Source organism: Nansenia antarctica (genome assembly GCF_963989245.1).
Source record: "Nansenia antarctica genome assembly, chromosome: 7".
Lineage (NCBI taxonomy): Eukaryota > Metazoa > Chordata > Actinopteri > Argentiniformes > Microstomatidae > Nansenia > Nansenia antarctica.
Genome location: NC_137677.1, coordinates 52955852 through 52971638, shown reverse-complemented (window position 1 = coordinate 52971638; position 15787 = coordinate 52955852). Strand labels below are relative to the sequence as shown.

The window sequence follows — 15787 nt, the reverse complement described above, 5'->3', positions numbered from 1 at the left end:
AGAGAGAGAGAGAACCCTCACCAGTGCGGCGTGTCTCTTTGATGTGGCTGTGTCTTTGAAGCACTGACACCCTTCTCTCTTTCACAGTGCCTGGAGCCCTGCAAGGAATCCTGGGACCTGAAGGAGAACCAGTGCCAGGACCTATGTGAGGTATGTCACTACCGCTGCGGACTGGAGTGTTTAACAACTCCCTCCTGAGAAGGAAAATTCAATAAGGGGACATTTTGAGAGACGTGGAAGTCGAGTGTCAAGTGGAGAATTTCTCTGTCCTGTAATGGCCCTCTGTGTAATATTGAATCTAAGCTGTTTAACTTACTCACCAATCATATTAGTCATCAGCCGAAATGTAAACGGGACAATCCCTATTAGCTCACTGACCTTCCTGTTTAAGGCTTGGCAGGCACAAAGTTGAACGTCATTGTTCCCTCTCTGCCTCTTTTCCTCATTCCTTTTTTTTCTCCTCCTTCTCTCTCTGCTGTTCCTTGCTCTTCATCTTCCTCTCCCTCTCATCCTCTGCTTCCGTCTTCTCCTCCTCCTCCTCTTTCTCCTCTTCCTCCTTCCTTTTCTTCTTCCATGTTTCAGCCTCTGTTTCCTAAGAAGCACTATGAGTGTCTGACGAGCTGTGAGTTCCTGAAGTCGGTGGAGGGTCTGAAGCAGGGGGACTGCCCTGCCCCTGAGAAGGCCAGTGGCTTTGCTGCAGCCTGTGTGGAAAGCTGTGAGGAGGACGGCGAGTGTTCCACTGTGAAGAAGTGCTGCTCCAACGGCTGTGGACACACCTGCCAGCAACCCAAGAACCTCTATAAAGGTACTGAGATACTGGTGGGCTCAGCAGCAGCCTCTGTCATGTTCTCTTATTCAACTTCAGTAAGGGCCACCTGCACCTTTCATTCACTCCTTTGTTCATAAATCCTATTGGGTTATTTTGTATGCTATTTTTGAGCAATGAATACACCTAGTGCATAACATTGTTCCAAACCAGCTTTAGGGTTTCACAACCACAGATGCACTCAGGAACCTCTTCTCTAGTGAAGCTGTTTAATGACAGTGCCTGAGGTGTTTTGATTTTTTTTCGAGAAGTGCGTGTAGATGGAAGTCAGAGCTTTTCTCTCTGTCTGGCAGCCTTGGGCCATAACAAGGCAAGTGGAACTGGGCTCAGTGGAAGATGGGAGCCTGCACTGAAGCTTTGAACCACAGCAGTGACAGAGCCGAGACATGATTACTTTGAAACCAACCGCCTGTGTGTGTGTGTGTGTGTGTGTGCGTGCTTGTGTGTGTTTGTGTGTGTTCTCATGCGTGTATTGGTGCATGTGCATCTTGGAGAGTGCATTAATATTTATATATTCTAAGAATGAATGCAGTTTGCATCCTGTGTCTTTCCCAACTGATTAACAGCCTGTGTAAATGATAGGGGACACGTCCTTGAGAAGTTCATTACATAGGATACATTCAATGAAAACCCTTCACCATACCGAGAATAAAAAGGACAAACAGTTGACCCTGAAGTCAAACCAAACACTTGATTGATCTCTGTTGATATAAAATTTGCCCATATTTTAATTAGCAGTCTGGTCAAAGTTGTGATAGAATTCCAGTCCTAATCTTCAATGTTAAAGGTCTAATTGTGCGCTCACGGTGTGGAGAGTGTAATTGTTTCTGTGTGTGCACAAGTTTGTTCAGGATGATCCATAATGCTGGAAGCCATTACCCAACACGAGTGGGGCGAAATGGACTGTTTCCCCCCGCCAAGATCACTCTCAGATGTGTGTGCGTGCATGCGTGCGTGTGCAGGTGAAGGTCCCCAGTGAACATGTGTGTCCCTGACAGAGGAAGGTTGCAGTGTAGAAAGCAGAGCTCCTGGTGCGTGCTGTGTCTTTTGAACACAGAGACAGCAGACCCCCACTGGGCTTTCGTTCCATACATACTGGAGCTCTCTTCTCTTTACATCAATAGGTCCCAGTGCTCTTACCCACTGTACTAGACACTATTCTGTAACTTCTTTTCAAAGGCACACTGGTAAAGTGGAATTTGGAATAAGATGGCAGAGCATGTAGTAGAGGATAGATGTGTCAACTTTATTCAAAATTAATGAGATTTCTTCTTCTCAGGGTTTGACGTTTTAAAGAAAGGATAATACATTCATTAGATAAGACTAATTAAGAGAATCTCAAATGATTTCATAATTAGATGTACTATATGAATACCCTACTGCTTCCTGTGTTCTCATCTAAGAGGCTCTATATTAGTTTGCAGGCAAGAACCTTCTGAATAGCACATAGAAACAGATGTTATTTGCTCTTTCTCTTCCTGTCTCTCCCTCTCTCCCTCCTTACCCCCTATATGTCTCCTTCCTTCTCTCTCTCTCACACACACACACACACACACACACACACACACACGCACACAAACACACACACACACACCACTGTCAGCTGTGATGCCTCTGCAGTCATTTTTGATAGATTATACTCCACTGAGACGCCAGTGTAGAAAGACACGCATGTTCTCTGTCTGTGTCCTCATGTCAATCTGTCAGTCTGTCCTTGTGGACTCTCTCAACAGGCGACTCAATGCTAGATCCTCACAGTCGTAAACACTTCACAACTTTACACCACAAAAACAAGGAGCTAAGCGAGGGGTTTGGAGACCTATGGAGGCCTCGGAGGATCAGCGCTCAAAAGCAAAGACTGTCACTTGATGTGAAACTTCTCCTCATTGGTGGAGCCAACGATTGGTGACTCAGTCAGTCATCCTCAGGGTTTATGGGAGGCCATTGTGAAACATTCACCTTGTGAAGAATGTATTGTTGGAACTGTTCCGCCCACATTGATTGGTGCATGTTGGCCTTAGCCCTGTAATTAGAGAGGTCATTATGACAGCGTGTGTGTGTGTGTGTGCGTGAGTATTTAGAATTATAATCGATGAGTGCTATTGCTGGAATGTTCCAGACATGAAGAGACGCTCTGCTCTTCATCAGTGTTCAAGTTATCATCAACTGGAGTTACATCATGGTTTTGGAAAGGGAGAGAGGAAGTGTGTGGCCGTTGGAAGATGAACGCGGCAAGTATTTTTAGAGTCTTGGACCAGTCTCTAGGACCAGACCTGGCTCAATGATGGTAATATTTGGTTAGGGGCGAGCTGAGAGAAGGTTTAGGATTGGTTGCTTTGCTGCATGTGGATGATTGTCGGATGGGCGAGGTGGCGTTTGTGTTTGTGTGTGTGTGTGTGTGTGTGTATGTGTGTGTGTATGTGTGTGTGTGTGTGTGTGTGTGTGTGTGTGTTTACGCCTTCGTGTGTGGCTCTCAGAGAAGACGAGACTGGATGTAGGGGAGGGAGAGGAGGAATGTTGCGGTACTATTACTGTAGTGTGTGTTCCTCGTTGTGCAGGAGGTGTGACACACGCACACTCTGGAGCTGTGAAACCACAGCACAATGGCACACAGCTGTTCCTGAGCAGAGAGCTGCTATCTATGGGACGGGAGACTAACTCCATGTAATGTCTCACAAACGGGCCCACCTCTGTCTTCCAGTGTTTTATGGGCATCAACCAATCACATTAAAAAAGGCTCTAAAAGAGGGAATGGAGATATTACAAGTTCAAGCAGCCTGCTTATACAGCCTGTGCTATTGGGGACACTCTGTTGTTGTATGCAGTCCATTTGAGGTGCCATCAGCCGGTGTGTTTATACTGTCGGCATTTCATGAATGCAGAACAGCAGCTACTCTGCAAGTGAAGAGGTAGTCTATAATGGTGTGAAGCGCCAGGTGATTTATAGAGATGTGTGGGATTTATTCAGTGTTCTTCTGTCCTCCTGAAGCCGCTTTTTTCCAATCTCCATCTCATTAACACTCCACCCACTGCTCAATCAACAAATCACTACGTCTCGATTGTAATAAATCCAGCCGGAGAGAGTTAATCCGTCGTGGCTGCGCACTTCTTCCCATCGTGTGCACTTAATAAATATCTAATGTATTGCACATGGGCACATCGACTGAGCTTGAATGGGTTCGACTGTGAGGAACAATGATGCAAATGGATTTTTGTCGTGTGTGTGTAAGAAGAAAGCAGGACAAACTGCTAGCGTCATAGCTGTTTGCTATCCCTCAAGAACACGCTCTTCCACGCCTGTGAGATTAAAGTATCACGGTCAGCCACAGTGGGATGATGCAGTTGACCCAGTGCACAGTTAGTCCGTCTCACAGTGATGATGTCATCTAAAATCTGTCTCACAGTGCTGATGTTGTGTGTTGTCTGAAGCCTGTCTCACAGTGATGATGTCATCTAAAATCTGTCTCACAGTGCTGATGTTGTGTGTTGTCTGAAGCCTGTCTCACAGTGATGATGTCATCTAAAATCTGTCTCGCCGTGCTGATGTTGTGTGTTGTCTGAAGCCTGTCTCACAGTGATGATGTCATCTAAAATCTGTCTCACAGTGCTGATGTTGTGTGTTGTCTAAAGCCTGTCTCACAGTGATGATGTCATCTAAAATCTGTCTCACAGTGCTGATGTTGTGTGTTGTCTGAAGCCTGTCTCACAGTGATGATGTTATGCTTTGCCCCTCAGGAGCACCCCTGAAGCCCAGGAAGGAGCTGGTGTTTGTGGAGCTCCCAATAGGTCTGGAGATCCGCTGGTCCTCTAAGTTCAACATCTCTGTGGAGCCTGTTCTGTATGTGGTACAGCGTCGCTGGAACTACGGCATCCACCCCAGTGAGGACGATGCCACAGAGTGGGAGACAGTGGCACAGGTAGAGCACCACACCAAACACCCTCTTACACTGTGATAGAATCAATTGCCCAATTGGGTCTCCTAAATAAACAGCATTGGCAATGCTAACAACAATCTTTAAGAACCTGTTTATCAGATGGGAAATTCAGTAGTAATCAGTAGTTCTGCATTTATAAGTGATGAACGTTTGAAAATATGTTGTCCCTATCATAATGTGACACAATCAGGGCACCACACAGTTGCGGAAGGTCTACACTGACTGACTGTCTGTTGCACACGTGTTGCACATTCCTTACAGTCATTTGTCTTTGAAAGTTTGGCAAAAGGGAAACACACAGATGACTGATGTGGCAGCAAAATGCACATGAGCTGCGACCCTGTCTCACCTCTGACCCCTGTGGGCCTGCTCTCTCCCCATCTGTCCCTCAGACTACAGAGGAGCGCGTCCAACTGGCCGACATCAGAGCCAGCAGATGGTACCAGTTCAGAGTGGCAGCAGTCAACGTACACGGGACCCGCGGCTTCACTGCCCCCAGCAAGCACTTCCGCTCCAACAGAGGTCTGTGTGTGTGTGTGTGTGTGTGTGTGTGTGGCCTTGCTTTAATGTCAGTTCCTGCTTGACACCCAGTGCCCTCCATTTGCTACAGTTAAGACTTAGGAACAGGTGGAGCCGTTGGGACAAGGTTTTACAACCTGATTTGCCTCAGTAACGCCTAATTTACCCTATTTCGCTACACATGTACACAGACAATCATTGTCCTGTGTGTACGTGTGTGTGTGTGGTAATGTAGGCCTTACTGTAGTTAGCCTACTGGGTGAAACAAATTGTATATTTTCTCTGTGGAAGATTACTTAGGCTCGCAATACTGCTCACATCAGAATACACTTGATGGTTTTGGCAGGAAGTTTCAAATTCATCACCACCTTATATAAGCCATTGAATGTTCTTTTCACTACCTACTGTAGCTAACCTCAACCTTAAATCGGATTAGCATTTTACTTGGCATTGCTCCCCGCACTGTCCCCAAAGCTGTACAATGAGCTACATGGAAATTATAATTCACATTGATGCCAACCAGAACACAAGTCATGAGAAATGACTTTTCTGTTCTGTGTGTTGCAACCAGAGCTTCGTTTAACTCTTCAAAGGTGGGGTTTTCCCCCTCTTTACAGCCATATAAAATGTAATATGTCTGAATTAGTCAGGATATTGAAGGTTTCAAATGCATGTAAGTGTTGTCTGGCTTCCAAGAAGAATGAGGTAAGGAAGCCTGCTTTCAGATCTTTGCCATAGATTAGAGGTGTTTCATGCCAGGCTATGGTGAAGTTTGAGTACTCTGTGTGTTCCATGTGGAAGGACACTAAATAGCTCTGTAGTGCAGCTGCAGATGGCATTTGTTAGCTCCAGCCGATTGTTGTGGATTTCCCACGGATTACAGGTTTATGAATGTAATATTGTGTCTAGATGTCATCTGATGTAGGCCAGATAGTGTCTGTTTGTTTGACATGTAGAGGCAAAGCCATGTGCAGAACAATTCAGTTGATATGTTGCAGGATGCTGCCTTAGTTTTGGTTCTAGTTTTTGTTTTGCCTCTGTGTTTGCTCTGGCAACATATACACAGCTCAATCAAAAGGTTTTTTCAGGCATTTTCAGGAGTCTGTGTCGCATGCCATCGGTTGATTACATTGGACACAACTCCAAATGGAAAAGATAGACAAAAGATAGATAAACAAATGAATCGGAACATCAGAACACGAGATGGTGCCTGTCTTTCCCATTCCATTCATTTGTAGACTTTTTTTGGGTGAACTGTTCCTTTAGTGACCACCCTCCTATTCACCGTCAGTATGAATAGCAATAGCTAATGATGATGGTAGTGGAATACAATACTCACTAGGGACCCAAAATGCACACCATCTTGAGCTTTATGTCAAGACCAAATAGTCTTAATGTGTGTCGGTGGTGCATCCTGGGTGACCTTCCCTGTCAGCTGTATTAATACATGAGGTCCCTTGGGTGATCTGACAGGCTGTTTGACATACCCCGACACCAGGTGGAGAAGGATTCTGCTGTAGGGGTGGAAACAGATCTCCAATCCTTCCAATCACCTCCACAACGTTGATGGATTGATGGGAGCTGTCATGGAGTTGATGAGCACTGGCCGATTCTCTCATTCCTTTGTTATTTACACAGCATCACCAGATCATCTGACTGCAATTTCCCACCTCCATACATTGTCAGGGCAATTTGCGAAAGCTTTCAGTGCTTATTTGTCTTGCATGGATAACATTAGCCGGCTCTGAAACGATGCCTCCAATTGCACTCTCAAACCACCTCAAATGTGTTTCAGGTGGGAGAAGGCAGGGGGAAAGGAGCTAACAACTGGGTTCTCGATCATTTTCTCATTACGGGCCAATTCCCTCTGGTCTGGCATCTGGTCCTCTCTGCCTGGGCCAGGCTGACATCAGCACTGTACACGGCTGCCTGCAACTAGCAGCTAGTAGCTAGCAGCTTACAACTAGCCCGGGTCAGCCCCCATCTGGCTGGGCTCAAAACCTGCCCCGCAACACCATTTAGACACACACTAACCCAACTAGGTGTTCACACACACACACACACACACACACACACACACACACACACACACACACACAGATGGAATGTGAGGGTAGAGCCAAAGTGAGAAGCATGTGTTTGTTAACCCTTGACCTGCGCTCTCCGTCCTGTGGAACGCTATCATAGGCATGACATGACACCTGTCATAACATTTCATGACAGATTGTTCATATAGGACTAATTACTTTACACCGTCATACCGGCCTCTCTCAGCTGCGCTGCAAAGACTTTTCAAGTGTGAAAATGTACCCTGGTTTGTTGTCAGGCCTACTTAAGAAATGTCTAACATCATTTGATAAACACTATTCTGTGGCAAACTGATTAATTCCTTAAATCATTTATCCATGGTTACAAACGGTTTTGTCATTGGTCTATGAATCAGCACTAACTTATTCGGAAAACAATGGCATAACCGTACATTTTGACAAAGACATTGTTTGTGGTTGTTCACAAATTGAACCAGCAAAAACAATTCACTTGTGATCATCTGTGTCTTCCATTGAGAGACAATGCCTTCTAGGTCCTGCATTATGCTTAGTCCCTGTTTAAAGAACAACAGCTGGAGGGAGAGATGGAGAATGCTGCTCTGAATTACTGTGTTGGTGTGTTTCCAGATCCCTCTGCCCCTCCCAGCCCAGCCAGCCTGCGTGTCACCAACATGACACTGGGTGGTGAGGGGCTGGTGACTGCTCGTCTCAACTGGACCCTGCCAGAGGAGCCGGACATCCCCGTCCATCATTACAAAGTCTTCTGGAGCTGGACCGTTTCTGGCAAGTCCATGGTGCCGTCCAAGAAGAAGAGGAGAAAGACCACCAACGGGGTAACAATGGGGTCTTCTCTCCTCTCTCTCCCCTGTCTGAGTGATGTGTCGGCAGGCTGTAGACTCGGCAGACGCCCCTGGCATGAGCCTGGCTCGGGGCGGGCCTATTTGGACCCGGTCCATCTCAGCCTCACTCCTACAGCCTCAGGACTGTAAATACAAACCACAGGCCCACCATGGAAAAAGATAAACAATGGACGGCATCTCATTTGATTACACAAACTCGTAAAAACTATCGCTCTCGTGGCTCTCATTGTTTTATTTCCTCAAACAAATTAAAGTTCTCTTAAGCGCTTGGTTAAGCTTTGAAAGAAAACACAACAAATAATTTGTGACTCGTTTACTGTTAAATAAATCATTCGATGTCATGAGGCTGTGTGCCTTGGATAACACATTTGTCAAAGTTACTATTATTTAGAATACTAGAAGATATAATAGAAGAAAATGTTTTTAGAGAGATCATTTTGCTTTGGCCCACTGGAAAATCAGTTCTAAGTTCAAACTGAATATAAAATGGGGAAGTATAAGAGGTACAACAGCAGCCACACATATCTTTATTACTTTCCATCCAAAGACCATTTTGATTGAGTAAAGCAAAAACGATATTGTCTAGACAGCTAAGCCATTGGCACTTACGCAGTCCTATCCTGAATTAGCTTTTGTAATAAACAGCAGATGTGCCACTGAGGTGAGAAAGCTGGGAGATACCAGATACCTATTGACACATGTACTACTGGTTTCCACTTTGGCACCTCAGGGCTTTGAAAGCAACCTGCTGCTATCGGAATGTCAAAACAAGCACAGTCAATAACCAGAGCCTATCAAGCCCATGCTGCTGGTGGAATGCTGCGACCCAAACACAAACTAACGAAGCCCCAGGGGGGTTTGATAACATGTCTCCCTCACACGGTCCACAGCCTCAGGCCATGCTATACTATCTCATCCCCATGGTGGTTCACCCCGCCCGCATGTGTTCCCAATAACCACGCTTTCCCACTGGCCTGGCCTGTGGCTGGGACTGGGCAAGGGACCTGGACCGGACAGGGAGTTTAATGTAGCGGGTAGCAGTATGACATGGTTGTGGCCAGGCTGTTGAACTGTCGTGTGTTCCTGTGGTTGCAGGCCCAGACTTGGGTGGATCTGGAGGGGCTGCAGGCCAACAGCAGCTACACAGTGGAGCTGCAGGCGGTGACGTACTGGGGACAGGTGCGTCTGAAGAGTGCCAAGGCCTCTCTCCACTTCAGCTCTGCACAGAACAACGAGTCAGGTACGGCAGTTTCACTTGCGATTACGGTTATGTTGTTACATAGTCATCTAGTAATCATTGTGTAATTGCGACATGAGAGTTGAGCTTTTTTTTTAATGAGTTGATAAGACTGAGTCAATGGAAAGTATTACCCAACTCACCTTCATTCTTTTCCAACACAGTCAAATCAGTGTCAAAGTCAAAGAAGGAGGAGATGACGCCCATTGGTTCCACCCTGGGGAAACGCCCCACTGGCCCGTTGGAGGTGGGCACACCTTTCTACCAGGACGGCCAGCTGCAGGTCCGCGTTTACTGGAAGAACAGAGGAGGTATGTGGTTGTGGTTCTGGCCTCAGCCTCTACAGTACTGTAATTACCACCCCATTCCCCCATCCATCATCCTCCTGCTTTATTTTATTGGCTAATCAATGTCGGGGTATGAGTGATTCTCAATGACTTACACGGTCCAAGTTGAATCTAGGAAAACTGGTATTGGATAGTGTAGATCAAATAAATGAAACAATGTGTCTTTGTGACTGAGGGTAATAGGAGTGTAGAGGTGAGTGAGTGTTAATCTGCACATGGGCCGTAGGAGCGCAGGCTCTGTTTGCTGAAGAACAATAAACACAGGCAGCGGGGCCTATATGATGGAGTTTATTGACAGCTGTATTTAATAGATCCTCCTCCACCAAAGACGTCGCTCACATTAGTGTTGAAACAGTCCATTTTGTTTTACAAGACCTGACGTCACCTCCCAGAAACACCCGGGTCGGACTCTAAAGGGTTAAAACCTATAAGAACGCCTCTGACAGCAGCGTCCGTTCCCCCCCCCGCCCGTAGATTATTACCAGAGTGGAAATATGGAAACCTTGAAAGACGTGCTTCAAGGGTAGCCTGTCAGGTCCCATTCACTGCTCTATGTTATGTTACTAATATATGTCATCACCCAAGCCAAGCTCCACATAGTGGAGTCAAGAATGTACTGGCTGGGCCGGGAGAGGCCTTGTCTCCTGATGGACTGGCCTTCTGCTGAATCACATGCAGAGAGTGTGTGTGTGAGAGAGAGAGAGAGGGGGGCGTGCTTCCTGGTCCAGAGTCATAAGTAGAGCTGGCTGGGGCTCCGGGAGCTGAGTGATTGTGACTGGGACGGGCACAAGTTCAGCCCAGAGTGTTGTGGAGTTAGTCCTGGGCCAGGTCCATATCCTGGTGCTTGGACTGTGGGCTGTGGCTCTGGCAGTGTGGGCACGGCCTCTCGCTGGGCTGAGGGATGTCTCTGACTCTGCCTCTGCCTCTGACCACCCGTGTTATAGTGCAGTAAGCAGACAGCTGGACTGACTGAGTGGACCCTTGTACATCCAGGATCAGGTCCTTCATCAGCTCTGTGTGTTCTGACGGAGGGGCCGGATAACTTAACCCTTATTACATTAGCCACTCATTCTGAGACAGAGCAGAATACCCCCAGATCTAGGCCCGGAGCTGGCTGTCTGTACTGCTTCCATCAGACATGGGAGGGTCTTACAGTTAAGATAGTGTATCAGTGTCCGTCTGTGGCGAACACAGACAATAGACAGGGCGGTGGCGGTACTTCTGAGGCTGGCTCACAGTTAGGATTTATCTTACTGTACAGCGCTACTGCTCTCTACCTGATTTCCATGTTCCTTCCCTTGTTTTACATACCACTTCCCTTCTCTGTCAGTCCAGCTATGCATATCTTGTTTATTTTTTTCCCCGAATTTCCCGCTTCCCTGTAATTCCTCTCTTCTGCTTCCAAAGTGCTGGGAGGCTGTGCGCGCCAGATCCGTGTCTAAGCCTTCAAAGGACCCCTTTTATCTCCCCACCACAAACCAGGCCCCTGCCAAGGGCTAACACAGCGTAACTCAATTATTAATCTGAGAAGTATTTCACATCCAAACGATACAGCCGGATAAATAATAAATCCAGTAAAATAACAGGGGGACCAATGCGAGCGTACACATCACTGATTAGCCAGTGAGGCCCTACTGTTCAGTAATGAAGTGGAGGGAACGCTGCTCGTTCACCAGGGCTGAGGGCTGACGCTCAAACCTGGGCAGGGCTGCCGCTGCGCTGATTAGATGGTTAAACACAACAGTTGGAGAAATATTTGAGGACTAGAGCTTTTTAGTCAATTGCATAGACACTTTTTTCCCCCCAAAAAAGAAAAGAAAAAGAGATGTCTTATCCCTAACGTTGCGATTAAAATGAGTCCCAGACGGAAGCAAATTTAAGAACGTTGTTTTTCATGCTACGGAACAGATGTTATCGTCTAATCAGATCTGTGGCGGAGAGCACACTGATACTGTGAAATGAACAGGGCTCAGACAGTGTGCTTGGATGTTTGGATTCGGACGATAACATCACTTTATCCAGCAAGCATTTATATCTCCTGGTGTCCGATCATGGTCAGTAGGTTCCGTGTGCCAGTTTCAGTATCAGGTCAGTGACCGGCTCTCTTCTCTCTCTTCCTCCTCTTCTCTCAGACCCTCTGGTGAGTCGCTACCACGTCCAGTGGATGCCGGAGTACTGCAGCCACAACGAGACCAGAGGACCTGAGAAATCTGTTACACAGGTCTGTCCCAAATCATCATTTGATCCAAGTAGAGGATCTCAGAATGTAGAATGTATTTCCACATTCTGATTTGCCCTCTGCAAATAGCACAACACACGGAGACACACACACACACACATATTGATGTGGAACTCAGTGGTATGCTTAGTTTCTGCCAGCCCTTTTGTCTGTCGTTAAGAAAAAAAGAAAGAAAACATCCCCAGTCAGAGCCTGCGTCCTGTTGTGCTATTTGCAGAGGGCAAATCAGAGTTGTTTTGCTTATGACTCAGTCAGTGTGGTCAAACATGTGGTGTGTGCAGCCCAATAAAACACATTTACTAAAACAATGTTTCCGGGAATGGGGGACCATGCACCCCCAGCATGAGTTGCCCAGGCTGCAGGGCTTTATTTGGGGGTGGTTGGGGGTTTGGTGTGGGGGGGGGGGGGGCACAGACTCAGCCTGATGCAGGATGGCAGAGGCCTTGCAATCAACACATTCTTCTGGGACCCCTTCTCTAGTTGCTAGGAAATACACATCCTTTTTCTATAGATCACTGGGAAGGATTCCAGCACAGCACTTGCTTGTCGTGGTCCCCAGTGTGCGGACATGGCGCCTCACTAGGGCTTTATCAGGGCTGTTTCATATCATAGAGCATACACGCACCCCCTCGGAATTCAGAGCTATTAGTGTCAAAGCACTTTATTACAAATGCGAGATCTGAATCCACCACTCAGCAGAAAACGTCATGTTTCCTCGAGAAGAGACGCGAGAGGCGATTTTTTCCGATCAGATGATTCGCATCTGAAACGAGAAAGATTCAAATGTCATGTCATCTTCATTTTAAATGATGTGTTCAGTTGCCTCATCTTCATCAAAGTCAATTCCCATTATATTTGTGTTGCATTTGGAACCCATAAAACAGAGATCATCATTTTTACATCAGGGTCAGAATTGAAGAATAGTGGTTTAACCCCTAACATGTGCTTGTTCAAAGTGGTCCTCTGATGTGGGGCATGTTCCAGGGCCTGAAATGGGAATCTGATCCCCTCTGGCTCTGTGTATTTAATTATCTGTGGGGCTCCCAGAGACGTGACCTGGGTGACATGTCAAAGTCATCAGGGTTGAAAAATGTGTTTCTGGGCTCAGGAGAACTACATCAACCTCCCCAGCCTGCTGTTTTCCTGCAAGTACAAAGTCACCGTTCACATGCTCAAGTCCAAGAGGCGCTCCAAGGACGAGAGCACCACCTTCCTCACCCCGTCCTGCCTCACCATCCGGAGCAAGAGCCACAAACACATCCCCTGCCCCGGGGAGGGAGGTGAGACAGAACAGCACCTCGCTACTCACATCCTGGATATAGACTCTTCTCATGTGATAAAGTAGAGATGTATCTATTCAGTGTGAATCATCTCTTTACAATATATCAGTCTGAAAACTAAATAATCTATGTACAGTATATCAGAATAGTTTTTTTTCTTAATGGTCATTCTTGTGTTTCCCAGTAGCTCCAGGGATTCCCAAAGTGTTGGCCAAGCCAGAGAACCTGACGGCATCCTTCTCCATCCACGAGGGCAACATCACTGGCAACTTCCTGTGGCGGGTTTCCAAGGTCCATCCCCATCAGCGAATCACAGGCTTCCAGGTCACCTGGGCCGAGGTCACCACAGAGAGCCGACAAAACAGCCTTCCCAACAGCATCATTTCCCAGTCCCAGATTCTGCCTCCGGTACATTATCTCCATAACTTTGAATTCAAATAACTTAATTTTTTGATGTGAGAGAACTTCTTTTGTGGGGAAAAATACATGCACTCACCTTAGAGTAAGGTGACTCTTTCCAGGATATTTCTTAATGTGTACTTTCGCTCTTGGACAGGGTCTAGGCGCAGCAGAAAAAGCTTCTAGCAGGAATATATTACATTTTAGCTGATGATACTGTCCTCAGTTCCTGAAAAAGAAGTGCTATCTTCAGCATTACATTATACAGATGTCAAGCGTGGAGGTCGTGGATTTTCAGGATACGCTGCCGTGCCCTCTTTACATGAATGTGGAGATAAGCTGGGGTGTAGACAGAGACAGGGAGAGATCTGAGGCAGGAGTGTTGTGTCCTGGTGGAAGTTCTCCTCCTCCTGTGTTTCATCTACCTTCCCTCCTTCCTCTTTCATCCTCTGTGAGCACTGTGAAAACCCCACTATTTTACATAATCTCCTCTATCAACAACACGTTCAGCCTGTCTGCGCCGCCCAATGAGCCGGTAGCATCTAAAAATAACAGAACCCACCACTCAATGTTTAGCAGGCGAACGAAAACAGGGGAAAACAGGATATTTGACAACAAAGCCCTTATTTACATAGTGTTTGGGTAGAGAGCAGAGTGTGGATGCATTGTTTCACAGGTTTAGCCGACAAGCAACCAGCAGCAATGTAAACATTTTGACGGACAAAAGTGGAGACTTCCTTAAAGTATGTAGGCCTAAAGAGTGAATGTCAAAACACGTTCTCTTCCACCAGTGATTGATAGAATGACTTCTGCCTCTTCCAGGATCATAATCTGCTGGTAGTGTCCAACCTGCGGCCGGCCACGTACTACAGACTGGAGGTGCAGGTTATAACAACAGGAGGGGAGGGCCCTGCTACTGTCAAGACCTTTCAGACCCCCACTGTGTTACCAGTCCTGCAGCACCGTAAGCACTAACTCACTATCTACTGCTCTGTCTATAGCTCTCTCACAGCTAACAGTTGTCTTAAATGACCTCAGAAAACACCAGCAGGAACTGATCCTAACGTGTCCTTTGTGTGTGCTATAGGGCCCAGACTCAGGCAGCACCATCCGCATCAGAAGCCCTCAGCAGAGAGACATTGAGACTACCAGCCAGCCAGACCCAGTGGGACCAGAACCAATGTCTCCCAGGTCCTTCACCCGGGGAGGGAATACAGTGTGGAACCAAACTGAAACACAGAACCAAGGCAGACCATGAACTGACCCCTACTCATGTGATATGAGTTGTACTCCAGGCTGCACAGCATATGCTTCTCCCTCATAGTCCCCTCAGATGTCCCCTAGTGACTGGGGTCTGCACCAAACAGTCAGATACAAACTGTAGGACTCTTTTCTTTTCTACTGGTTGGTTCATTTTTCTCCATTTCATTTCAGAGTGGGACAATAGGACAACGTTGATCACAGCCATTAAACTAAAGCTACTGCATTTTATCCATTTTGATTGTATTTAATCTTAGAAGAAATACTGAAGGCTGTTGGATTGTTGACATGAAATTAGTTTGCATCTTGTTTAAATATTACAGTAACTTGATTGAAGACACTTGACCATGAATGGAGCAAATGCCATACAATTGTAAAACACAATCATGTATTCATTGAGAAAGGAGAAGTTGGATTTCACCTATTTATTTTGTTTTACCAAGTAAAAAGATGGCGCTTAGGCATACAATATGTATGGATGAATAATGTAACTAAAACCAGTGTAGTTTAACCCAAAATATTGCTCATAGTATGTTGCATGTAGAAGTACATTTGATTTAAACTGTAAATGAATTACTTGCTTCAAATTGAATGCTTGTAATGGTTTTGCATGACAAACATTAGTGTTCTGTAGGCATGAAATACGTCTGTGTTACCTCTTTTGAATATGTTAGCAATATTTCATTAACAGATTAACAGAGAACTATATGGGGAATAATATGTAATGTTTATTAATGAAATTATAACTTTGTGTGGAAATGTTGGAATTGTATATGTTCTTGGCTGTAGAAATATTTGTTGTGGAACAGTCATTGAATGTCTATATTTATTTATGTG

The 15787-nt window shown here is 46.1% G+C and overlaps 1 protein-coding gene across 1 annotated transcript in view; it reads left to right on the top strand.

Moving 5' to 3' along the window:
• The window catches only part of anos1 (anosmin 1), a gene marked incomplete at both ends in the record, with an annotated part of 34862 nt that extends 20029 nt beyond the window's left edge, over positions 1–14833 (top strand). Inside the window, 12 exons of the mRNA XM_080536262.1 lie at positions 88–150; positions 583–805; positions 4562–4743; positions 5154–5283; positions 7956–8161; positions 9284–9428; positions 9590–9736; positions 11905–11993; positions 13120–13291; positions 13479–13699; positions 14513–14654; positions 14778–14833. Of these exons, the coding sequence (XP_080392388.1) occupies positions 88–150; positions 583–805; positions 4562–4743; positions 5154–5283; positions 7956–8161; positions 9284–9428; positions 9590–9736; positions 11905–11993; positions 13120–13291; positions 13479–13699; positions 14513–14654; positions 14778–14833 (1776 nt within the window). The remainder of the gene's footprint in view (positions 1–87; positions 151–582; positions 806–4561; positions 4744–5153; positions 5284–7955; positions 8162–9283; positions 9429–9589; positions 9737–11904; positions 11994–13119; positions 13292–13478; positions 13700–14512; positions 14655–14777) is intronic.
• Positions 14834–15787: the final 954 nt, after the last annotated feature.